The sequence below is a fragment of the Telmatherina bonti genome (genome assembly GCF_933228915.1).
Source record: "Telmatherina bonti genome assembly, chromosome: 5".
NCBI classification, from domain to species: domain Eukaryota; kingdom Metazoa; phylum Chordata; class Actinopteri; order Atheriniformes; family Telmatherinidae; genus Telmatherina; species Telmatherina bonti.
In genome coordinates, this window is record NC_136623.1 from 25,417,081 (window position 1) to 25,443,504 (window position 26,424).

A 26,424-nucleotide genomic window follows, 5' to 3' on the forward strand; every position below is an offset into this window, starting at 1 on the left:
TCTGCCGACAATCCCAGGCTGTAAACATTTAGTAGCAGAAAGTCCAAATCAGATCACAGAATTTCATATTGAATGGGTTGTAACTTTTTATCGAAAACACTTAGTAAAGTGTTAAAATAGAATTACTGTAGGAAATTTAGGGTCATGGCGGCATGTAATGTTTTGTCCGGGTGACTGCGTTTAGATTAAATGGACTTATCCCATACCAGTGCATGATACACACACACACACATGTATATATCTATCTATCTATCTATCTATCTATCTATCTATGTATATATATATATATATATATATATATATATATATATATATATATATATATATATATATATATACACACATAGCACTTGACGTGTGTGTGTCAAGATCAAAGACGTTGTGGTGAAACCTGATTGTGTACTATTATTGTTTGCAGGTTTGGAGCCTATAACAAATATATATAACAGACTTGTGGACATCACAGCTAAGGAATCATTGAGAGAGAGCTCATTGTTTCCAGGTAAAATGATTTAAAACTGTGGGTTTTACATTTAAAGTTGCTCTATCAGAGATTTTCTTCTCTTACTGCTTGTCTTCCCAGCCTGTTCTCTCAGCGGTAAGCCGTCCAGTCAGAGGTGGTATTTTGCTGTTCAGGCCAGCCAAGGAGCAACACAGGTGAGAAACTGACACCATTCAACACTTTTTTTTTTTTTTTTCCTGATGGCATGTATTTAAAATCAAATCAAATCAAGCTTTATTTGTATCGCACTTTTCATACAAAAGCATATTAAAGTGCTTAAAATGAAAAAATAAAAAACAGTTTCACATTTAAAAACACTCACACACATTACCCACACACGCACACAACCCAACCCTCCCCCTGACCATTAATGCCAAAATAAAAACTAATAACTTTAGGATTCTGTCATCTGTATCTGGCTTGACACTGCTGTGAGGAAACGACATCTGGGGAATTTACATTACATATAGTCTTTTAACATGTTTTGTGATATAATTTCTTATACTCATTTTGATAGATCAATTCTGAAAATATATTTGACCTTGTATACAAAAAGCAAGAAACTGTCCATATTGTGATTGGCCTGGTAGGTATTGGGTAAATGTAGGGAAGAGTTTCCCGTGTAAACACCAATTAAGATATAACAGAGATATAAAGTAATAAACAAATCACATCTTTTGTCAGTTTTTCATTAAATCTAACATGTAAACTCTCTTACTTTGTTTACTCATATTTATTCTTAACTGTAAAGTTAAGAATCAGTAGTTTGTTCTTGAAGTTAACATGCAGTATGTTGTTTGTTGTTGTTGACAGCATGTTGACAAGCTGCATTTTCAGTAGAAGGTCAACATAATATTACACATTCTTATTGAATTATGTTCATTTTCTTTTTCAATGTGATCTACTCAGTATGTTGTTAGGGAGGAAAATGTGTTCTACTTTTACTATTCCAACCTCTAATAGATGGATAAAGGAAATATTTCTGGTTTTGTAGTTCTGCAGCTCTGACTGGGAAGAGTTGGGGACAAGCCATCAGAAATTTGACACTGAGGAGGAGAAACCTACTTCTGTTGAAGCATGTATAACTTCATTGAGTAATCAGGAGGCAGAGAACCAGCAGGATATTCAGCCAACACTAACAGAGTGAGAGCTGCTTGTGCTATCTATCAATGCAATGCTGAGCACAGATGTTGTATCAAGTGAATGGCATGTAACAATAATTTTTTTCCAAATGTCTTTGTCAAACAGGCTGTTAGAGGAAGCTGCAGAAAGTCTTCATCTTCTGTCAGACAAGCTGCCACCTCCGGGTATGTTTGACCCAACCACACTTCTGTATTTTCAGTACGCAGCATGTCTCACAGCTGTTTTGTTCCCTGACAGGGTAATGAATAAATGAAATGAAAAATACTTTATTCATCCCCAAAGGGAAATTTAATTTCCTTCAACGTGAAATTCAACAGTGATCTGTGATTCAAAATAACATTTTGCTCTGTAACCAAGATGACGCAAGATGTTAACTGCACAAAACAATTTCTTTTGGGAAAAATGTATCTCAGACCAAAGCTACTAAAACAAAAACAAATTTTTTTTTTTTTTTTTTTTTTGTTGGAGCAAAACTGCATGAATGCAATCCAAGAATCCAGTTTAAACAAGTAGTTTCTGCTCATCATGTTGGAAATGTTGTTGCCTACTTGTTTGTTCAGACAGCTACATAAATATGCACACACCACTGTGAGGATTCTCTGAAGTGTTCTTTTCAAGTCTCTACCTGAAGTGATGTTTCAGAATTCACAAAAAAAACAACATCCACAGTCATCCTTCAGCATTAGTTGCCCTGATGAGCAGTCCTTAGTAGTGATGCCTGGAGTTTGCTCTAAGTCACTGTACAGTATATTCTGGGTTGAAGTAGCTGTTGTGTCTAGTTGTTTTTAAATTAATGATGACATCTACTTCTAAATTATCTTGAAATGTTCTGTGGGAAAAATGTGGAATTAACTACAGCTTTGGAGGAAACCTAGTCGTCTTTGACTTGTCCCGTTTCCCCTTCTCAGGTAAAGCCCTGGTGGATGTTTTGCTTCTTGGTTCTGCTGAGCAGTCTCCACCGATTAAAGACCTGCTGCCTCTGCTGGGAGCATTGAAACACATGTCCTGCTGGCATGCTGCAGTCATCAGTGTAGTCACACAGCATGCTAACATGTGAGGAAACGCCTATTATGCATGAGTCAGAATTACCTCTCTTAATGTTATGCCCCAAAAAGTCTAACGGTGAATTGATCAAGTAGTTTAGATAACATCAAATATAGAGAACATCTTTGTTTTTTCGGTCAATTTGTACCATGAATCATTAATAACGTCATAATTTTTACAGGTAATACTGCAACTTGCCACTAGGGGGGGTTAGATGGCTAAATTTGTGTGCTGGTCACTGTGGTTGACTTGCAGGAATGGATCAGTTTTCTGATATTCATACAAAAGCAGACTGATTAAAAAGTAATTGACAAAATTCTAAATAGAAAAGCAGATTGATTAAAGAAATTCACAAAATTCTTAATAGTCACGCTTATTGTGTTTGTTTTTCCAACTTTTGCGATGAATGATCAGAACTGAGTTGGCCTTGTGTTTTTCATCTAGGTGGCAGAAAGCAGCATCCTCTCTGTGTGCCGGTCTGGTCGAACCTGCTGACATGTTCAGTTGTCTTAACCACAAGGAGATATGGAGGGGGGGGCTGGTTATCAGAGAGAAGAAGGTAAATGTTGGGGCGTCATGATGCTTTTAGATGTGCATCACGAGAAATGACTAATCCATGACAAAAATGAATAATTTAGCTCAGTTTGAAAAGTTAGTTGAGTGAGAAAAAAAGGACTACAGCGAGAAGAGCAAATGCTGACCTCTTTTTTTTTTTTTTTTAAATCTAAATTTCCACACATTAGTTTCCAAAACATATTGACATGGGAAGAATTATGCATTTGTGTTCCCATCCAATTGTACAAACAGGAAGGGAGTAGTGTCTGAAGCAGTGTGATTAAGTCGACATTGGTGATGGAGAAGTGTTGAAGTAATCCGTATCACCATGACACTTCCTAAAATTACTATTTTCCTATTACTATGCAAAATAGGTGTAATCTAATTAGTGCTAACGTGCTTATTAATAATATAGAAATAGAAGATATTTGTGTAATTTTGAATATTTTCTTCCCACCTTTCTAAACAAAGACATCACATGGAAGCAAAAAAGTGCATTAAAACAAAATAAGCTAATTTTTCCTTCCATGGCATGAAAAAAAAAACAAAGAATGAAAACACAGAAACAATCAAAATGCAGCTCATGTTTTTTAAGAATACATTTCCTTCTTTGTTTTGAAGGTTAGGAAGAAGAGATTATTACAAACAAGGAAGTGTTTGTATTGTGTGTTTGGTTACAGGTGTTTCATTCATTCACACAGACACTCATGCTTCATGTCTTACGATAAACTGTACATGTTCACTGAAAGAGTGGGTCATAATGACGTAGAATCCAGAGAGGGGGGTTGAAAAACTGCATGGAAACATTCCAGCCAGAAACAACCTCTAAACATCTCCTGCATGCTTATTTACCAAGGCCCATCCCAGATTGTAGACTTCACTTTTGTCTAAGACTCACATTAAAAGTTACTCATGCTGTCCACACAATGCTGGATGACACATTTTTACATTTTCATTTAGTTACTTTTTGGTCTCACTGGGATACAAGACTTTCTCTGTCACTTTGTGAATGTGGAGGAACTACTGTAGGTCATTGAGGACTCGTGGGAAATATCTGTGCCTTGCCCTGGCAGAGGTGATTCTGTTCCTTCCTGGTTTGACTCACTCTCACTCAGCATCACTCTAAAAAGTTGGCTGAAGTCGGTTATTTTACTTAATTGATGCAGAAATGTTCAAGAATGTCTCGGGCAGTTTCTGTCCATCTGAAGATGCTGCTAGTGTTTGATACTAAATCAAAGAGTGAGAAATGTGACTTTTGTAATCATTGCAGAGATGGCGGCTTAATTTTTCTCTCTCGCTAATGACATACAGTTGTGTATGTATGTAATTGGCTCAGTTTGGGTCTGGCCACTGACATTTCTTGCTGGAAAACATAGCAGAGATTCATGTCCCTGTTTCAGCCTAGCCCAGGAATGGTCTTATTAGTTTTTGTGTGGAGAAACTTGACTGGCCTGCACATAGCTCTGACCCTAACCCCAACCAGCACTGTTGTGGAATAAATCTAGAATCGTTTTGTGGCTGAAATAACATAAAATTCATGCAGCCAAAAATTCTCACACTATGTGGAAAGCCTTCCCAGAGGGGTAAAGTATGGAATACCAAGGCACATGTAAGCAGCCTTATGATGGGACAAAAGATGTAACTATCAGATCATAGTCTTTGCTTTTCACTTTTCTTAATATTTTTCTGCTTTTGATCCCTGTAAAATTAGACTGAACAAACAGGAAGCTCTGGTTCTGTTGCCTTTGTTGCTATTGTTTAATGTTTATATTTGTTTATTAAGTCTGTCTTAATTTATTTTTTACTTCAGAGAGATTTGACCAGTTTTAGCTTTATTTTTGTGGCTCTCTGGCCAGCATGAGCATTCTGTTTCCCTTCAGATTTCTTTGCATGTCTCACACAAGTTCTGCTTTTAATGTGACTTTCTGCTAACATTTATCCATCATTTTAGATATTGATCTTAAAAAAATATTGTGCTGAAGCTTCTTTTTTTGAAAACAGCTCCTACACATGAAAGTTTTCATGTTTATTACTTTTGGTAAAAAGGTTAGTTTTGTCAGAGACAGGCGAGGTCTACTATGTCTTCAGATGAACTACACAGCCTTGTTTTGAACAGATGATTGTAAACATTCAACATTCCCGAGGCTTTTTGGGTGTTCAAGCAAATTCTTACCATCTTTTAAATTTGATTTTACATTAGAAAAAGAATTTTGGTCGACATTTCTTTCATTAGACATGCAGTTGTTGATGTTAGTGGCGCTACATTATAATCTGAAATAGTTAAATCCCAGTCTGCAGGTTCCCCTGTTGCATATTTGAGAAGTTTTTTTTTTCAATCCACCCCCTGCTCTGTCTGTTTTTCTGCTGGTATGCTACAGGAAAGGATGCACCTTCTCCTTCATTAAAGTGACATTTTTTTGAGATTCTGCCTTCAACAGTGAGAGGGATCCAGCTTTTAGTCAGTAAAAGGAGCATGGATCACTTTCCTGACATGCATGCAACTGATGTTTGTGAGCGTACATACATGCAAACACATCTGCATGTAGCTCAGAGGCAAGAGCTTAACAAAAACTTGATATTAGTCACTTTGGTAGGTATGAGTATCTGTTTTTGTTTTACATGATTGCACTTTGAACTGCAACTGACAGAGTTTGCAAGTTATGTACCACATTTTCTCTCCTGTGCGTGTGTGTGTGTGTGTGTGTGTGTGTGTGTGTGTGTGTGTGTGTGTGTGTGTGTGTGTGTGTTTTTCCCTCAGTTTGCATCAGAACTCCGCTTCGATGGCTTTTCTCTGCGCCTTCCTGGGCAACAGATATCAGAGTCTTGTCTCTTAAAAACTCTCCCCACAGCCCCGGATCACAAATTCCACTCTGAGGTAAGTGTGTCGAAACCTAAATTTCCATCTTGCCGCTTTAATGTCATTTAACTTTAACCTCAAAGTTAGTAAAAGGAAAAAGCTCATACTAATTTAACAATGTGGTTATATTCTTCGGATCACTCTGTGGTGCCAAAAGTTGCATTATTTGTTTCTTTGTTCTCCATGCCAACAGCAGCTGCCCCACAGAACTAAGCAAAGTCCTCTGGGTCCTGTAGTTTCTCCAAGAGCTGTCAGTGTTGAGAGATGTGATACAGTTGAGAACGTTTCCATTTATTTTAGCTTGAAAAGACTGTAATGAAGTTCTTGTGTGTGTGTGCTCAGATAATCTCTAGGGAAGGTTTTGATTGACAATATGAGTAGATAATGACTGAATTTTTATTTAGGGTAGACGTGTTCCTTTGACCCCAGTTGACCTCGTTCTTACCTCCCAGCTATGCAGTTGAATGAGCTCCCTGCTGTTTCATCTCCTAATGATTTCTGTGGGCTACAAGGAGATGAGGTAAAAAAAAAAAAAAGGTCACCTCCTGATTGCCCTTTATTCACACCGTTGAAGCTGTAACCATCAGTCAGATCAACCTGAAGTATTTTATCAGCCAAATGGGTGCAAGTCTCTTCAATGTAATGGTGTTTTATACACAAAATGACATTATTGGAATATATACACAGTCTGGAGTAAATGTTTTACTATTCAATTTTGCTGCATTTTTAGATTTTTTTTAAATACAAATTGTCAGTCATTATTTTCAGTCTCCCAAAAGAGCTCCTAATGTGATTTGCACCGATCCACTCTGCTCGAATGAAGACAGCCAATCAGAGTCAGCAGTGTCCACTTGCTGTCAATGAAGATTGCTGCTGTTGTTACCATAGGTACAACTCGTCTGCACATGCAGGTGCAAAGTTGAGGAGGCAGATCTGAAGCTCAGCAGTGAGGGAAGGAGAGAGACGTACAACTTGTGTTTTGTTTAAGTCACAACATACTTCCTTCTCCTGGTGGTCAAGTTCTGCTTTCCTGACTGCACATATGTACCTCATTTAAACAGATGCAAATATTTAGTATTGTCAAAACATTGGATATTAATAATGATGGCATTTTCCTCAGTCAGAACTGCTCTCTGTATTTAGTTAGCAGAAGCCGGAGTGCTTACAATTCACTACCTTGCAAAGTTAATCTTGTATATTGTCTTCTAATCAGTAGCATGTTAGCATTATCACTGTGGTTCAAGCTAACTTATACTTTTACTTAAGTCACTTAGCACTGAAAAAAAGAACAAACTGGACTTTGCATGATATCAGGCAAACTAAAACCTAACAAAATTGAAGCTCCCAAAACCAGGTCAATGTACAAATAATTTGGCTCGGAACACCTGCATAAACTTTACTAGGCTCAGATGGGATATGTGCTCTAGATATTCTTCAGCATTTGATTTTTTTTGCATCTTTTTGCAAAAACAATACATACTAAAAGTATTTTATTGCAGCCAAATTCCCAATAAAGCTGCCCGGTATTCACATATTTATTGCTTCTCTTGTCAGACATGAGAAAGGCGTCAAATGGCTGAGCATTCGGGCTGTGACGATACGCTTTTTTCCCGATTCGATTCCGATTTTTTGGATGCTGATTCAAGTTAAACTGCAATTCTCACAATTCTTTGATATTGATGATTTTTGTCAATTAAAAACAAAATAAATGTATGAAACTTTTCTTTTTTACTCGTCATTTTCTTTCATTTCAGTTAGGAAAGAACAACACAGTAACCATACCATCATTCTGCTGCTATAAAGCCCGAGAAGACAAGTTAAAAGATCAATAAAAACAATAAAAATGGCAAAAATTTTATAATGGATTATTTTTATTTATTTGAAAAAAAAAAATTGATTTTCGAACAAAATTGTTTTGAATAAAATTGTGAAGCAAAAAAAAATCCAGATTTTCGATTTTTCGATTCGATTTTCCCACCCCACTGAGCATGTTCAGTGATTCTTCATCAGCTTGAGGTCACTCTAGCGCTTCTCTTTGACTACTGAAATAAAATCCTTGAATACATTACTATTGCGTCATTTGACACTGTTACAATTTTAAGTAAAGCTAAGAACTACTTGTTAATAAAGCTTTACATTTATAATGATCTCCAACAGAAAAAGGTAAAACATGGTGGAATGGCATAAACATTTGTGGAAATACTTTGGTAAATAACTTGGCTCCCATGTGTGTGTATACCGGGACAAGGATGGTATTGCAATTAGATAGCCTGGTCAAACTTTAGCTCTGGACTCTGCTGTGCATGCAGCTTTACTGACCGGTGGGACAGACAGTCTTCTATCAAATAGCTTTGTCAAGTTTGTTAAAGAAAAATAGAATTTTTTACATTAAATTATAGAAAAATAGCCTACATTTAAATTGTGTTTCTGTCCCATGTATGAAAACTCACAATACTTGCAAGCCGTTTACACATATACCATAACACAAGATTCTCTTCATGAGATGTGGGATGAGAAACACTTGTAGAGAGGCACTTACCAAGAGAACTACAGCGAATGAGGCTGGGTGTTATTCAGAAATGTCTGATTTTGCTCTGAAATCAGTTTTACATGCATCCACATGTATCTGCAATACCAACACAAGGCTGGAATGAAACATCCTGGCAAGCAGAACAGAGTATAAATGCTGAAAGTAGTTTTCTTTAGGCAATTTACCGCCTGCATTTACACGTGGGCTCAATTGTAAATAACCCGCACTTTGTACAAAGTAGCTGGCAGGTTTGTGCAGTGTAAGATCTGACTCATTTAATTGCACCTCACATACAGAATCCGGGGTTACGTCTGGAAAATTTCAGGGCTGCAGTGTATGTATGAAAAAGTTTCTGTTTACTGGAGTTGTTGCTGTTTATCCAAATGGTCTCTATGCTAGCGCAATAACTCCCACATCAGTTTGTTTGTATTACTCAGACTTATTTATAAATACTGCCATTGTTGTGGCATGCAGCAATTATAATCCATAATCTTATAAAGGAGTGCTTGTTCCTTCCATGTGAGAACCAACACCTTGTTTCTAAATGCGTTGGATGTTTTATCATGTTAAAGATGATCTATTATACAGCTGGTACTTTGTGTATGCCAGTGTCTCTTCTAACTGTTAACATAAGGCATAGCATAACTATAAAATCTCACAGGAGCTGCCATCGAGAATTTACGGCTTGAACCGGGCTGTGCAGACTAACATATACACACTCAGGCAGCTTTTAGTAGCATAAATTGGATTAGCAGTAAAGGTAGAAATGAAGAAAAAAATGTGCTTTTTAGGTATAATATGTGTTGTTTGTTTTTTTTTTTTTTTTTATCAGCGTTGGTTTTGTGTGACAGTACATGTTTTAATGCGTGTGTGTGTGTTTGTGTTCATTGCTGAATAGAAACAGCTCAACATTTTAGGCATCTGCATTTTTGTACAGACTTTTTCTTGGAGAAGGAAACCAGGAATGTGTGTGTGTTTGTGTGTTATTTCATCAGACTTCTGCACAGAAAAGCAGATGTTGATGACTGTTTTGCTGTTAAAAACACACCAACACCAAGTCACCTCTCCACACTGCTGGGATAAACAACTGTAGAATAACCTGCAATCAGACCTTCATAATCTTTTCTTGTAATGTAAAACTATTTGGGAAAACAAACACAATTGTCTTGGTGGAGAGACCACGCTGAGAGGAAAGTTTTAGCTTCCATACAGTTGACATTGTATGAGATGACAGCATCTTATACTTATATTTGTTATTGTTCTTGGAGATTTTTAAGCATAAATTATTTTCATTCCTTCAGTCAAAACTTTGTTTTAATAACGGACTTAGATGTTTGACATTTGCTAAAGATAAAGAATGCAGAGTTATTGGTACTTTTTACTTCATTTTATACTTTGTAATAGTGTTGATTTATGAATAAATACTAAATATTCTCTTGGACAATTCCTCCTAGCAAACATTAAATAGGTAAAGTTAATCTCTATGAGCACCTGTTTTGAAAATAAAAAACACACAAAAAACAAACTAAACAAAAACAAGAGTCTTTGTCTAGAGATGGAGGTGCATTTACACACAGTATGAAATGGATTGTATGTGTTGCTAACCAGACAGACAACTTATCTGCGGTTTTACTGCTTGCTATTGTGGCATTGATGCTTTTCAGTTGCCAGTTTAGTGGGTCTCTTGTCACCATTTTAACTGATGTTGGTCCTTGTTCAGCTTTGACAAGGTTTGTGTGGAAGAACATGACCAAGTTGGGCTGCACGGTGGTTAGCACTAAGGCCTCACAGCAAGAAGGTCACTGGTTCGAGCCTTGGGTGGTTTGAACAGTGGCCTTTCTTAGTGGAGTTTGCATGTTCTCCACCATGTATGTTTGGGTTCTCTCTGGGTATTCCAGCTTCCTCCCACCTGCAGAATATACATGTTAAGATTATTTGCTCTTGTGAATTGATCACTTCTCACATTTAAGTCACTTTGGATCAAAGTGTCTGCCAGTAGAATAGCGGTTCTGTACCATACCTGCATGGTCTGGTTGGATGGGTTCTCCGGCTTGCAAAAGGGCAGAGTGTGAACAGAACTGGAACTAGAGAAATGCTACATGTGACAAGGCTTGGTGTTTTATAGCACCTGAACATTTGGCATGTTATAATCAGTTTTATAGTCTCTTACAATTTTTTCACATTGTAGGGAGAATGATGGGGTCAGTCATCGATTAGGCATCCATTAATTAGAACATTCAAGATCATTGTAACTCTTTGAGCCCTGTGTGTATTTTTTAGGCTTATGCTTAAAAATTGTACATCTCCACAAGCACAAGGCCAATTTTAATACTTTTGGACTATTAGTAAACAATGGTAAGACCTGTTAAAAGGTGTAAATATCTACATTGTAAATATGTATAAATGTATTACTGGCGAGTAATAGATCAAAATGGCTCATAGCCCAAAATGAAAAAAGTTTCAGGCTCTTCCAAAAAAAAAACCCAAAAAAAAAAAAAAAACTCAGACAAAGTGAAGCAGAAAAAAAAAAAGATTTTATACAGAACAAAATGGCAAGGGATATTTTGGCACAGTTTGGTAACAAATGTACTCAAAATCCCCAAATTAGAAAAATATTCTATAAACTATAGCAAAATACGATTTGTGTTCTTTTTATGACGATCAGTTCTGCACAGTTATCGGCTAATAAACCGGACAAGGACACTGCACACAAACAGAACAGTCAGACGCATCTCTAATCTCCTAAAGTTACATTTGAACAGTAAAAACACTTTTACTCTATGCATATTTAATTTCAAACCTTCTTCCAGAGTCTGGTTTGAGGTAACAAGGACATTTCGAAAGAGGAGGTCAGATTCTTCACTGCAGCAGACAAAAGAAAACTTAATCTTATTGACTTTGAAAGGAAAGTGACGTTTTGAGCAGGGACCATTAAAATGTCTTTTCTTATGGAATTTAACAGTTTGATGTTCACAAGGGATTAAACTTACTTAAATTTCCTTTTTTTGTTTTTATGCATTAATAATGCTTATTAATGAATTGCTTGTTAATGTTATTAACATGTAATGTACCCATATTAACATTAAATAAGTAAAAACTTCTTTTTTTAATAAAGTTTTGAATACATTTCTACAAATCAGCCTCCTTCTAGCAGGAGGTATTGTGTTTGAGTGGTTTACTATTAAGGACATTAGCCATGAAGTCATTTTTAGGCAACTTTTTCAATAAATGATTGCTAAAGATTATTTCAATGCAATTTGTAGGGATGTACAAGCAACATTCTGCTGTGAATGTCGTGTGTAAAAGTTGCCTTTCTTACACCTTCCTTTTTTTTTTTTTTTTTTTGCTCAGGTCACATGTAGCTATCCATGGCTAACTCTCACTGAAAGTTATTTTGGTGATGCATTAAACTGTCCAAATTCAGGTTTAGGTTTAAAGATCACATTTTGTGATGAGTTCAGTAACATCCCACCTGTATTATGCCACAATTTTGCTCAAGAACATCCAAGATGAATCTGAGTCCCCCAGCTAATAAACGGTCTCCAAATTTCTGAAGATGCAACATCACAAACCATTATTTCTCTTTTAAATTTCATTTGCAGTTTTTTCTTTCTTTTTTCTGTATTTTGATGTTTTCCTTTTTATTCTCCCTCTTTTTTTTTTTTTTAGCAGGTTTTCCATTACTATGCACCAGTACTGGAAATGGTTCAGCTGGTAAATCTGTCAGACCTGCCCCACTTTGTGATGTCCAACACCCAGTTTGAACTGTATCCTCATTTCAGTGTGTCAGTCTGAGTGTGTGTTTGTGTGTGTGCATGCTTTAAAACAGAAATAACGTAAAATTAAAATAACGTAACATAATATCTACTTTGATCATATGTTTGTTGAAATTACTGCAATGTATAATAAGTTATTTTCCTCTTTTTTGAGTTTAAGAAACAAATATATTGAAATGGGTAAAAAAATTTTAAACTAAAAATAGTCAAGGTTTCTATTTACAGACAATATGTTTGAGTAATATGTAATGTTTTGTGCAATCCCTTTGCCTCTAGCATGGTTATAATAAAACAAGTGCTTTGTTTAATATTAATCTTCATATAAAACATTACAGCAGCTAACTTCAGTGCCCTGAAGTTATCACCTTGAAGGTGGTGGCTCTTACTTCTTCTTCTTATTGAATTGTTCCTTAACATCTAACAAACAGAGATCTGTCTGGAAAGTCAACGAAAGCCCAACTTCTCCTGAACCAGCTGAAATCCCTCCGTGGAAAGGTGAAAGTCACTGGCTGGGCTCCTGCGCATACAGACAAAAAGGCTCATCATGATTTTCTGTTATGTTAATATGTTAAATGCATTGAAGTGACAGAGGTGCATGTTTATCTTTTGTTTCTATGTCCAGGTTGGAGCTTTGTTCAGCCTGTCCTGTATAATCACTCCCATTGCACAGCCTGCAGCCAGCCAGCTCAGCTCTCAGTGCTGGAAAAAGACTCTTGCCAGTAGACCAAAGTCCTTGTTGGGTAAATCTCAATATTTTCAAGCTTTTGTCCCTGTTAATTGCTGACCAGCAGTATCAGAAGGGTGACATAACTACACAAACATAATTAAATATTTTATGGGCGCGCAAACTTTGATGAAATACAATTAATAAAAAATTGGAAGTTATTTACTTTTTAAACATTGCGTTAAAAGGTAATAGAAGAATGGTTAAATAAACATTAATAAAATGAGTTAAGCATGGAAAATAGCTGTTATACCATGGATGAACTTGGTATGTTATTTCTATCCTCCTGTCTTGTCCTCATAGCGCCTGACGTGGAGGTGAAAGGTGAAAGTGCTCTCTACTTACTGCTGGTCCAGGGCTCAGATGATGTTTCATCTGAAACCTGCAGGGTCAGGATGATGCACTCACAGAGTCAAATTAATGGAGCAGCTGCCATGGCAACCATCTCTAACTTGCTGAGAGAAAAGTCTCCATCATCAGGTATTTTATGTGGTAATGCTTGATTGTGCAATTTTATTTTTCTATTTGACCATCTGTTGGAAGTTTTGCCTTCATGTTTATTGACTGAGCTATTCTAATGAAGGTATTTTTAAAGGCAGATGCTATGGTTCCCTGATTAAAATTAATTTTTGAGAAACTTCCACCTTTAAAATGATGTTGAATTGACTGTTGAGGTACCAGTATGTGTAGACAGATAACAGCGGCATCTTTGTGAAATATATGACAGTTAAAAAAAACAACAAAAACAAAATAGTACGTAATTTAAAATAAAATAAATGTTGTTTGTAGCTCCAGCAGACGGGAAAACACAATGATTAATAGAACAAATAATGTCCAGTTTGAAATTATGCACCAGCCTCCAATGCAATTACATCCCTGTGTGCCTCCACTTCCAGTCATCCAACCCTCCGAGGAGGAGTTGTTCATTATTGGAAAACCTCAGTTGCTCTGTAGTCACATTTAAAAAAACATACTATCAGTATTTGTAGCTTTGCCAATATCTAGCAGTCATTTATTATCTACCATAATGTAAAGAAAAGCCCTTCGAGTACAAAGCACATCAGCTTGATTGGACTAGAAGCCTCTGGCCTCACTGACTGAAGTTGACGGTTGTCAGTGTTCATTGTTTTATTCTGTGTTGCAAAAACTGATGGTCTTCAGGACTGCTAGCCATCGAGACTCAAGAAATTACCTTAATTAAAGCCACACAGGCCTCTTTTCATGCATCCTCACCTGCCTTTGCTTTTCTTTCTGTTCATGTCTCTCCCAGCAGCCTTAGTTGTGGTTGTTCTGTTAATGTTTTCTTTACATTTGACATTTTAAAAAGAACAAAATATATTTTGAAATTTTACTGGAAAAACGGGCGCTGACAGTGAGAAGGAGGAGGAAAGATCAGGACAATAGATGGAAAGCGTAGGTTAATGATCAAGTGTGCTGTGAAGTCACTTAATCGTAACAGGCTGGAGGGATGGGCACAAAGGAAGTCTTGTTTGTTTGTTGTATAAAATATAACTTTATCAATTCTGATAAGACCTCCTTTGTTCTGCTATGATTTTTTCTTTAAAGAATTCCTGAGCGTTTAATGCAACTGACAGGAGACATATTTCTCAACTTTTAAATTCAGAGTAAAACTATAAAAATTGCCCTTCTTCAATGACCTGACAAAGTTTTCTTTCAAATGAGTGAAATGCCCACAGGACGGATGTTGAGCCTAAACAAAATCATCACTCTGAAGCCTTTATATCATGTGCCAGAAAAATCTTGATGGAAAACATTTCTTTTGTCAGCAGAGATGTCACTGTTGTAATTAGCTCTTCCATGTGGTACCTGCAATAACTCGAGCTTTGTCTTTGTTTAATATAGAGGCAAACTCTTTAAAATTAAAGGCTGTCTACTTGCAGTCTGGAGTCACAAGCTGTATATGCAAAATGATTAGAGAGAGGTCATTATTGTGAGACGTAGAAATGTATTTTATGCACATATAAATGTGTCCAGGATTTCCATCCTTAGTTTTAGACACTGTTATAGGTCAAGATTAAGTTTGCATGTCTCATTTAGCAACCATCTCTCTTTTTTCCCTATTATTATTTTTCAGAAATTGCTGGAAGCAGCATCCTCCATCCTCTGCCATGTCTTCAAGGAGACTGCTTGCTGAAGAGGGAGAGAAAGATGGCCCAAGTTCAGACACTGGTAATCAAAGAATATCTCAGTAAGTATTATAAGAGTTGGAATATTGTGTAGTACTGGAGGGAAAAAGAAAAGAGCAGATTAGGGCTGAGCATCATTCAGAGTGAGTTCCCAGTGTTGTAATCTACACGTTTTCATCATCGTTTAGTGCTGCCACTGTGCGTTTTATTAACTGCGATTAGCCTGCAGCGCAGCAATTTTAGCTTACCAGTTAACTTTTTAAGCCCTTATAAGGAAGAGAAAACTAAAGAAAAAAAAGTGTGGATCTGGGAATTTTAGGAAAAAATTGCAAATCCAGATCAACTTCATGGATTCTATTTTTTGGGGTAATTGTTTTGGCAAAAATATCTTTCTTACTCTAGCAAATAAATACTAACCCTTTTCTACCATTAAAGTTTAAAGGTGCGAGATCTGTTAAAATATGGAGTTTAACCTTTCTGCCTCCTTTTGCATACATATCAGTAATTGGGCACATCTGGTTCAAATGCCGCTGTCCTCATGCTTTCAAATGTCTCTGACGTTGGCGTGATTGTTAGCCAACACATCCACCAGAAGGCAGAGCAGAGCTCAAAGCTCTGAAGTCAGTTTCAGTAAAAGCAAACGTTAAGAACGTAGAAGATACAATGATAATGTTCATTCACAAAAAAAAAAAAAAAAGAAAACTGTGCAGGAGAAGGTGGTGGTCCGTGTAACACATTAAGTACATCACATCGTTGTTTTTTTCTTTGGTCTTTTCACTGGTTGGTTATATATAAACTGTGAAGGCTCAACAGTGCCTTCACAGTTTCCAGTGGTGCTACTCAGTTTGCTCTGTCAGGGTCCTAGAAAGAAGACCAAATTTCACATGTAAATGATGCAGAAGAAAAGCTCCGTATCTGCCTAAAGTGTAGAGCATAAATGGGCCGTAACACTGTCTATATTCAAGTCATTTGTCATGTCAAGTTCTACACCCACTAACCCATAACATAACCCTTAGAAAGCCACAAGAATGATGATTCATTGTTAATTCTGTAAAACTCTCTTCCCTGACTTCATTCGGATTTACTTTCATTTCTGTAACTGCATGACAGATAAAAACTCCGGCCTTGATATGAAAGTTATGTCTGCCAGGAGCTGTGGGGTGGACTACCTCTTTGCCTTTCATAGAGGATGGTCCAGTATTTAGTATTTTAATGAAGATAATAAACGAAGCATGAAAGCTAGATTCCTTGAAATTTAGAGAATTCACCAAGCTTATATCGTCGCTGACACTTTAAAAATTCTGCTTTTTCACTTAGTTATGACCATCCTAGTTAAGCAGACAACAAGGGCCTTTCTGAAACTGTTTGCTACTTCCTCACCCTATGTGTGTGTGTGAAAGCTCCGCCACATTAAATGCCATCCAAAACCAATCATTCTTGAATGAAAGGGGCTCATAAAACTTTCCAGCACAGAGTAAACATTAACACTGGGTTGTCAGGGTGGTATAACACCCTCAGTGGTTGGTTAAAAAGGCCTTTCTTACATTTATATTAAGAGATATCAGTTAATTTATTGTTATTTTGCATGAAGGGAACTTCATTTTCTGAAGAGGAAATAAATGTATCTTCTCATCCATTCCTACCACTGTCAGCATTTTGAACTCCGTCATTGAACTGTGGCTCAAAACCTGCTATGTTCTTTTGTGCCCTTGTGTGTGTGTTGTTTGCTGCTGCGCTGCGAGCAAATTGCTGTGATCATTAAGTTAGCTTGATCTTATCCGGAATCAGCTGTGAGGGTAACTCTGTATGGTGGGAACTACAATATGGAGTGAAAGTGGGTAGTTTTTGGATAGAACCCAGGAGTAGCCCACTCATCAGATTGTTCCTCATATGTCTGAAACTGCACCCGAGTGGCACAAACATGCCGAGACATGTAGACATGTGTTTGTGAAATTTCATTACAATAGCCGTTGTGTGGACAGTTTAATTCAGATTTAGATTCAGATTCAGATTGCTCTTCCTTTGTCATTGTAGAGTAATTCAACAAAACTTGGTTAAAGCTGTCCTCTTTGCTACACAACAGCAAACATAAATAAAGAGGTACACATTGTAACAAAAGCTTAGAAATATTTCCTACTCCTTGTATACACTCGCACTACTCCATAAAATATATAAGTATAAATGATCATTTTTAAATGCAATCAGCAACACATCAAAAGAAGATTTACCTTTTATTGGGCCAGTGTTTAGCTCATCTGGTAGAGCAGTCACCCTTCATACAGAGGTTACAGCCAGCGCATGCTTGAATCGCAGCCTGGGGCTTTTTGCTTCATGTCCTCTCTCTCTGTCTGACCTCCTTTCGTGTCCAGCAGCTGCTTTTAAAAAGCTCACTAGTTGATGTACTGTGGATGCACGTTTATTTAATTTTGTTGAGGCGAGTTGGGAAAATTATGTGTGAGAGTTCTCGGTGTTAGCCGATATTATGGACTTAATGTAGGAACCTCGGAGGTGTAAGTGTGGAATCCATTCAGAGTTTCCTCTACTTTTGTCAAATCTCAGCTCTCTCCAGCCCCCATTATTTTACAGACGCTCACAGAGTCCCCTTGGGTGACAAAGATACTGAAACACCAGCAGACTGGAGCCAGATTAAAAGGACTGGAGTAAAAGTCTTCATACTTGAAGAAAAGCAGTGGTGCTACACTTTGAAAAGACCATGAGCAGAGTTTAGAATCTCAACAGACTTCGAGTCCTAATGAAATTCAATGCAGTTTATTCAAACTTTCCATTAATAGTGGAATGAGATGTCCAAGTACATTGCCGAAGTTTAAAAGTACCGTTGGAAGTTTTTCTGATTACACTGAAGTGTATGTGCGCGTGCACATGCGCGCAATCACGGCTCTGTCTTTTTACCTCTTGAACTGCAATCAGTCTCTGTCTCCACGTGTGTGTGAGAAGTGTGCAAGCCGAAGCTGTGTGTGTGTGTGTGTGTGTGTGTCAAGAGCTTCATTTATCATTCTCTTTCTGTTTCACTGGATCGCTAACTCTCAGCCATGTAACCCCAAAGAACCACATTTATAATTGTATGATTGTGTCAAGTAATATTCACTGTATTTAGCCCAAAACTGGGGGGGAAAAAAAGTTTAGTTTTTATTAAAAATCAGTTTGATGAATGCATTCCTTACAGCAAGTTTCAGGTTAAAGAAACCATTTTAAATTGTGTGTGTGTGTGTTGTATGTGTGTGTGTAATTACAACAAGAATTTACTTATCATTTTGTCTGTTCACTTGCACTTTAAAATTAACCTAATTGAATAAAATCACTTTGCAACTTTCACACCAAAGCCTAATATATTTTCACCTGTAAGTTGGGAAAAAAAATCTACCATGTTTAAAAAATGAACTTGTGCTTTTTTGTGAACCAGAACGAAGAGAAGATGCTTCAGCTTTAAATTCAGTGCCAGTCAGTGACCTGAAGACCCTCCTGAATCTGACCAGAGAGCGGTATCTGAAGATGTTTGACTCCAGTCTGCCCAGTGCGGCCACCTGTCTGATGAATGAACAAGCTCCAAAACTCTCAGGTATTTGCAAACGAGCCACGGGTAAACTGTAAAGTAGCATCCAGTCAACTTTTCCCATGTTGACTCATTAAGGAAATCATGAATAAAAAAACACAATTTTCCACTTTCATCTTGTTGTGTTAAATACTGGTTTTGCTGCTTTATTTGTTGAGAATCAATGTCCCACTCCTAAAATGACTATTGTGTGCAGAATACTATGTGACAGTAGAATAAATAATGAAGTAAAAGTTAACTTTACTCTGATTATTACAAGATAAACATGTGCTGTGTGCTGGTCTGAGTTCAAGCAGACGATCTGTAGGTGAACACAGCAGAAACGGGAAATCTCACAAAACTGCCTGAATTCATGCAGGACAGAAAGACAAACAAATAAATCAATGAAATCAGTCTTTACTGCATCCAACATTATATAGTGACAGTTTTAGGAAACAATAGCAGCTAATAATTTGCCTGTAAATTGTTAGTAATAAAACAAATTAAGGCCCTTCAGCTACAGCTTCATTTGCACAATGAATGCAGCACTAGCTGTAAAAATACGGCTTTGGGGCTAATAGACCCTCATGTTCAGCAGTTCGGTGTCAGAGTTGTTTTATAATTTGAAAAAAAAAATTTGAGTGTCTGCACGACACTGTCTCATTATGTGTGGTGTATTATTATCCGTGCATGCAGAATGAGGCATTGACTCGGCATGTGTAACGGACTTTGCACAAACTGCAATGTAGCAACTCCTTTGTCAGCTAAACCGTCTCTTCACTGGTTCATCCAAACAGCACAGCCTTTTGTTGTGTGTTTTATCAGTTTCATATTCTCTACTTTTTACATGCATTTAGCAGAAACAAAGGTGATGAGATGCTGAACACATTTATAGACAACCGATCAAACGTGCAAACAGTTTTATTTTCCTTATAATCCTTCCACACGTCTTGCTCCAGAAATTGTTTTTGTATTTCATTGCCAACATTGCCCGAAGGTGTGAGCGACTTTGTGAGGGCTAACAAACTTCTGGCAGGTAGCGTCACTTTCTTCATTTGAAAAAAATTCGCCCTCAGGCCATAATTGTTTCACGCCCTCCTCTTGCTTGCTAAACTGGTTGTATCCAGACTTGTCATATTTCTATTCATTGGTGATAACACACCGTCTTCCAGCCCAAGCGTTGGAAAAGTGCAGAGTCGGGGATATTTTGGATGCTTGAATTTATTCCATTCAGAGTCCCATCTTCTTGGAGTGTGTGTTGACCTGCGTCAAGTGAAAGTTCAGATAAATTTTGCAATCCATCATGCAGTACGTGGTGCTAACATTATGCAGCATGCTGGGAGTGGGCACTGCAGCTCGGTTTGTTTTTGTTGTAACAGCTGTTTCTTTTAGAAAGTGCTTATGATCTGTGAGAGCTTTTCTTTGTGACTGCTATGCGTTGCAACTTCTATAATGTCCTCCCCATTCTTTCTGGCGGTGGCAACTTCATTTCCGTTAAGGAACCATGAATGCTCATCCATCAGCATTTAGAAGAGACAGATGTCTCCCACTCATTGTTTGGAGACATCAGCTACTGTGTGCGCTTCCATTTTTGAGCTGTGCTGACAAAATAGCACAGAAATATCTGAGGCCAAGGTTTTATATGGATTTTTAGGCATGTGTGAGCTTAACAACTAAAGCTGCAAGCACAACTGCAGTGCACATCTCTGGTTTGTTTAATTTGGGATTGAATGATGTTTTTTTTTTTTATCTGCACATTTCTCACTCAAAATGTTTCATATAACTGATTTGCTCTTCACTCTGAAGGCACAGCTTTTTTTTGTCATGCCGGAATAAATCTAATTGTTTTTATTCTAGATGTTCAGCGTATTTCCCACTTACCCTCCGACTGGCCTGAAAGAAGCGTCCTTCACAACATTGAAAACTTACAGAGAAGACGACAGAAGAGACGGTAAACAGGGTCTTCTCTATTTACCCATTTTTATCCCTGAGTGAAGTTTACATGAAAAAAACACCCAAAAAACTTTTTTTTTTTTGTTTTGTTTTATTAACATAAATTCTTTTTTTTTTTTTTTTTTTTTGCAACATGGACACGTGTCTCTTAGGTTTGGTCTGCTGGGTCCAGGTTCTAGTGACAGTCTGCTGGGTCCCAAAGATGCCCAAAGGGGCTCCTTTGCTTTACTCGACGCTAAAGAACTTCTAAAACATTTCACATCTGATGGCTTGCCCGCTGGGGATTTACAGCCCCTGGCTATCAACAGAGGGTAGGTTCAGCTGTGAGAGTTCAGATAGCATCTCCTTGGCTTGTTGAGCTGAGTTTTCCAGAGCGAGCGCCAGCTGAAGCTTTTAAATCAGCCTCTACTGAGACAGATGGAACATTTTCAGATTATTAAATAAACACACACATACCATGGCCAGGTAAACAGCATATGTAGTTAAAATGGATTTGTTTCTTGGATGGATCTGAATGAAAAACACTTTTTGAGCCCTTAATTCGGGTTTGATTATGATAACTGGCCTGTTACAGCAAGGTTATATTCTTTAGAGGAAGCTTATTGAGCCAGGGGGGAAAAAAAGATGAGCTGAAATCAATCGCTACTAATATGAATTCTGTCTGACCAAAATGTTTAATACAAAAGGTTTTAAATGGAGAATATAACAGCCTTCTCATCCTCCTAATCTGTCTCCCTCTCTGTGTCCCAATATTCTGTAGCAATACTATGTTTCAGCTGTCGTCTGACCTCTCTCCCAGAAGAGCAAGTCAGATGTCTTTCAGCAAGGCCTCAGCCTCTCATTACCACGGCATAGAGTAGGTTTCTGAAATGGATACAGCAGTCTATCATTTGCGATATTTCATTGAATTACATGTGTAATATGTTTGTTCATACAGGTTCTGTCTGGATAACCAGCGCTCCCTAGATCGGGACCAGGCTTTTGCACGCCTCCAGTCCCGTCTGATTCGCTATGAAACCCAGACTACCTGCTCCAAGGAGCCCAGTGCTCTCCCCTTTGCTCTAAGCCCCGCCCCCTCTCCCGCTGTGATGTCAGAACCAGGAAGTGTGCCTGATGGAGAAACTTTGCAGAACAATGATGTTTCACGGCTTAAGCGCAGGTCTTGGGAAACAGAGATAGCTGGAGGTTATCCTCGCAAGCGGTATGAGGACGTATTTTCCCTCCTTTTCGCTTCAGCAGTGACGTTAAAGGTCGTCACCAAAAGGTTGTTGATTGCTTGTTCTGGATGTCTGAATGATGCAGGTTGGTGAAGTCAGAGAGCAGTGACTCTCTGTGTTCACAGAGCAGCGGCAGCAGTGGCACACACCCCACCATAAGGTCTCTACGACAACATCCAACCAGGTCCCAGTCCACCTCATCCTCCATTGGTACCTGTTTATCTACGAGACGTTCATCAGGTAAAAATAAATAAATAAATCCGAGGGAGCCATTAACTCTGTGACCCTGCTGCATTACCATGTAATAACTAGTTGACACTGTGTGGATTACATGGTGTGATAGTTGAAGAAACTACACAAATAATCTGCCAGTGTAGCTGTGGATTATGGAAATAAGGTTCTAAACCTTATTTTATTAATGAAAAAATGACATTTTGCATTTAGAATTTTTTCTTTCTCTCTGAACATTTTACTTTCCAGAAGCTGTTTTAACTTTTAAGGTTTGAATATTTACCAAAGTGTTTATTTTCTTCTGCATGACTAGTCCTTTGGTTTGTTGATATTGGCAGTTGTTCCAGAGTCATAATTAAACATGTGTTTCACAGTGACAACTTTATAAAAGCCAACAGCGAAATCAGGGAGGCTATCGGGACATGTCCAACCATACCTGACATGTTTGACTACGATCTGAATGGTTTAAGAAGATTAGAAAAACCTGATTTGAGGGACATTTCTATACGTTTGGTACATTTAAAGTTTAATATAGTAATTATTGTCACTTTTGTTATTTTATTTCCATATTTTTGCCTTTAGTTAAGGACTTGTACTGTTTTGGATGTCATGAGTGATCCTGACCTTCTTCCACAGGTTTGGCGAGTCTCACCTGTCCAGATGGACCTAAGCCGCAGCAGCAGCAGAACACACAAGGAAACACTGAGGACAAATCCAGCAAAGAGTCACGCTCGCAGAAACACAACAGGGTGAGGGATTTGTTCTATGTTTTGTTTCATCAATGTTTATGGAGTTAAACATGTTTATGCTTCAGATTTAAATACAAAAATAAAAGAGGCCAGAAATGTATTTTTCACCATGCTAATTCTGCTACTTTTTTACCTGCTATTCTCTGATTTTAAGGTATTTCTTGTAGGACTATGTTAAAACAATTCCATTTATTGATATGAATTGATGCAAATTTATTTTTCCAATATTGATTCATAAAACTCAGAGATAGATTTGTTTATTTTTAGTTCTTTACATGTTTCCTTTATTCAGTGACAACAGCAACCCGACTCTAAAACCACCTAATGATGCTCAGCGAGGTCTTACACAACTGAAAGGTTGCCAGTTGCTTCTCTCTAATATCAGCTTTCCTCACCAAAATAATGCCTGATTAATATTTTTTTATTCACCTGTTTGAACATTTATCTATCTAGCAGCTGACGATCTCTTACATTAGCAGCTAAAGATAAGGACCATGTGGTCCGCCATGTTCAACAAAACACCAAATGCTTTGAAAATGACAAGGAGCCATGTCGTGTGTTCTAACCCGTGTTGGAAGCATGTTTCTATCGCCACTCGTTCCATGGTATGTTCGCTCCCTGAGTCACTTGCTGTATATTAAAAACATCCGATAATGGACTGGCAGTGTTTCCCCTACCATTATAACCAAAGCCAAGCCCCCACTAAAAGGTCAAGTAAATGTCTTTTGAGTTTGTTTCTTCGCAGTGCCAAGTCACCACAGAAGTCATTTAAAGTCACTTTTCCTCCGGAGCAGGATAACATTTTGTCAGATGATAAATCAGACAAAAATATGAGAGTTTTTAAATTCTCCCAGGTAGGTGGAGATGGAAAAACTCTCATCCCAGAGAGAAGCAGCTGGAGCATTTCTCCTGTTCCAGTGTTGCACCGAAGATGTCTTTGTAGTAATTTCTCTGTTATATTATAGCTTGTTGTCTAAAATCTCAGCTTTAGGAATATTGAGAGCACTTCCACTGAATCAAACTATCGTCATCAGAAAATTAAAAAAGTTCAACTTTATTCTGTTTTTAGTATTTTTTTTCGTCGCAGTTTTGGTATCATCTTATCATAGAAATGCATACAGATGCGTCATATCAGATTATTACAGTAATCCGAGACAATTACCACAAGATATATCGGATTTTGACGGTCATGTAAATTGGCTCAGTGTTAAAATAGTTATCTGAGAATGTTTTTAATATTCAAGATAAACTACATGAATAAAACTGAATTGATGTAGTATCGAATTTGATTGAATCAAAATCTAATCAAAAGTGAAGCGAAATTAAATCTATTTTGAAAATGAGTAGTGATCCTCAGCCCTGATGCAGTGGGATTATTAGCTAGAAGTCCAGTATGTGTGGCTGAGCAGAGCAACTGTTGAGCTTATAAGGCAACTGCCTGCTTTTGGTTGAAGCCGAGCTGTACTGGTGACGACAGCAGCGGACTGCAGTCAAACTTTTTGCTCATTGTTTCTCTGCCACTTCAAACTTCAGGCAAATTTTGAAGAATGTCAGCGGCTAAACCTGGTCTCTGTCGTTCTTTTCTTGCAAGCTGTGCTGTAACCAAACTGAAGTGACGTCATGGCCAGAGTGGGAAGAATAAAAGCCTGTAAAGCTGCACTTAATCTGCAGTTTTCCTGTTAGACTTCTTTCACTTCTATCAAAATCTGAAAACTGATTATGCAGCCCTGCAGCCCTAAACGGACTCGCAGTGTCACACACACACACACACACACACACACACACACACACACACACACACACACACACACACACACACACACACACACACACACAATTCATTCATTCCTCTCCAAGTCAAAGCACAGCGCAACACACAGCAGAGATGAATATGTTATATTTTGCATGATCATTGTGGATGTGTGGGCTGTATCATAATGGTTGTGGCAGATCCACTTTAACAGCTATGATATCACCTTCTGCCTGCTTCCACAGACACGTCACCTCTCTCATTCTTCATGTTCATACAAGGACACACACGCACACAATCCTCTGCACCGTTTCTCCTATGACATGTACAGCACACACTCTGTATCTCGACCTTGACTTGTTCTGATTCCTGATTACTATGCAAACACGCTTATCATCCAAACCTGAGAAAGGGGAAAGAACAGTTGGTCCTCTTTGGTAATAATGATAGCACTTTATTCAGGACTGAGATTAAAAGCTGCCTGTCTACTCCTCCCGAGACTAAATGGCACTGATGATTTCTCACAATAATTTATAGTGTTTTCTCAGAACCGTTGCCTTGACGAGATTAAAGGCGAATCTATTTATTTCAGGAATGTGTTTTCCCTGTCGACACTACCAGTGAAATATTTGTATGTTTGTACCTGCAAGTGAGCACTGGGAATGTAAAGGCGTACATTTATATGCCAGCAAACAACAACACCCCACCCCCCCAAAAGGAGAGAAAAAAAAAAAGAAAAAATAGAGTTGGCCATTGACTTCCTACTATAAAGCTCTCTGTGAACTGTTCTGGCATTAGGTGTGGAATAAACTAAACAGCATTGAACACATTTGCAGTTGTATTAGTACTGAAGTATGCTTCGTTTTTCCCCTGTCCTCAGATGCTGCAGGAGGTCGTAGCGAAAACGCTCAAACACCATGGGATCACAGCAGAGCATGAGTGCTTTGAGGCCTGCAGCAAAAGACTGTTTGATATCTCGAAATTTTATCTCAAGGTTTGTCCTTTTGCTGCCCTCACACAATCAGTGTTTTCCCTTTGTGTGACAGTCTCTCTGTTTGTGAGTCTCTGTACACCCAGAACCTTGTACAGTGTCTGGTTTTGTTGTGCATTATTTTAACAAATGCCATTTTCCTTTTAAGTCTTTTTTGTGTTTGCTGATAGCAGCATTCATATGTATTATATGTATTACTTATGTAGCAATACCTTATTATTAAAATCCTCATGGAATAAAAATGTTGTGTTTATATGCTTAATATTAACCAGATGTACGTAATGTTTAGTCTGCCTGAAGACTCTCATGCTAAGTGTAAATAAAGACAAATACACAAACTTTTCTGTATGAATAGGTCACTTATTTTGCCTTCAAACAATTCAATATGTTGGTTCGTCAGTATTTTCCATTGTTGATGTCAAGTTTTAACTTTGATGATTAATCTGTAAGAAGTCTAGCATTACCCTCACATATTCCATTCTGGTTTATCCATCCAGGATCTAAAGACATCTCGGGGTCTGCATGATGAGATGAAGAAAGCAGCCGGCAGTAACGTTAAACAAGTAATGTCTCCAAAAGCTTTCTTCCACTAATTGCAGTTTTTATTTTTTATTTTCACTGAATCCAATCTCACTTTTATAATCATCTTTTCCATTGTAGGTCATTGATTGGGTGCTGGAGAAGACCTCAAGAAAAGGAAGATGA

At 37.7% G+C, this 26,424-nt stretch overlaps 1 protein-coding gene across 1 annotated transcript; it reads left to right on the forward strand.

The window, feature by feature from the left end:
* Window positions 1-144: 144 nt before the first annotated feature.
* On the forward strand, window positions 145-26,424 carry mtbp (MDM2 binding protein; the record flags this gene model as incomplete). Its single annotated transcript, XM_079241136.1, has 23 exons — window positions 145-154; window positions 419-502; window positions 584-657; window positions 1,497-1,645; window positions 1,751-1,809; window positions 2,554-2,698; window positions 3,134-3,248; window positions 6,003-6,119; window positions 12,304-12,398; window positions 12,836-12,902; window positions 13,030-13,147; window positions 13,435-13,611; window positions 15,227-15,340; window positions 18,700-18,855; window positions 20,686-20,779; window positions 20,934-21,092; window positions 21,542-21,637; window positions 21,719-21,982; window positions 22,084-22,238; window positions 22,866-22,978; window positions 25,609-25,722; window positions 26,217-26,282; window positions 26,380-26,424. 23 exons carry the CDS (start codon window positions 145-147, stop codon window positions 26,422-26,424), a joined length of 2,586 nt encoding a protein of 861 aa, XP_079097262.1.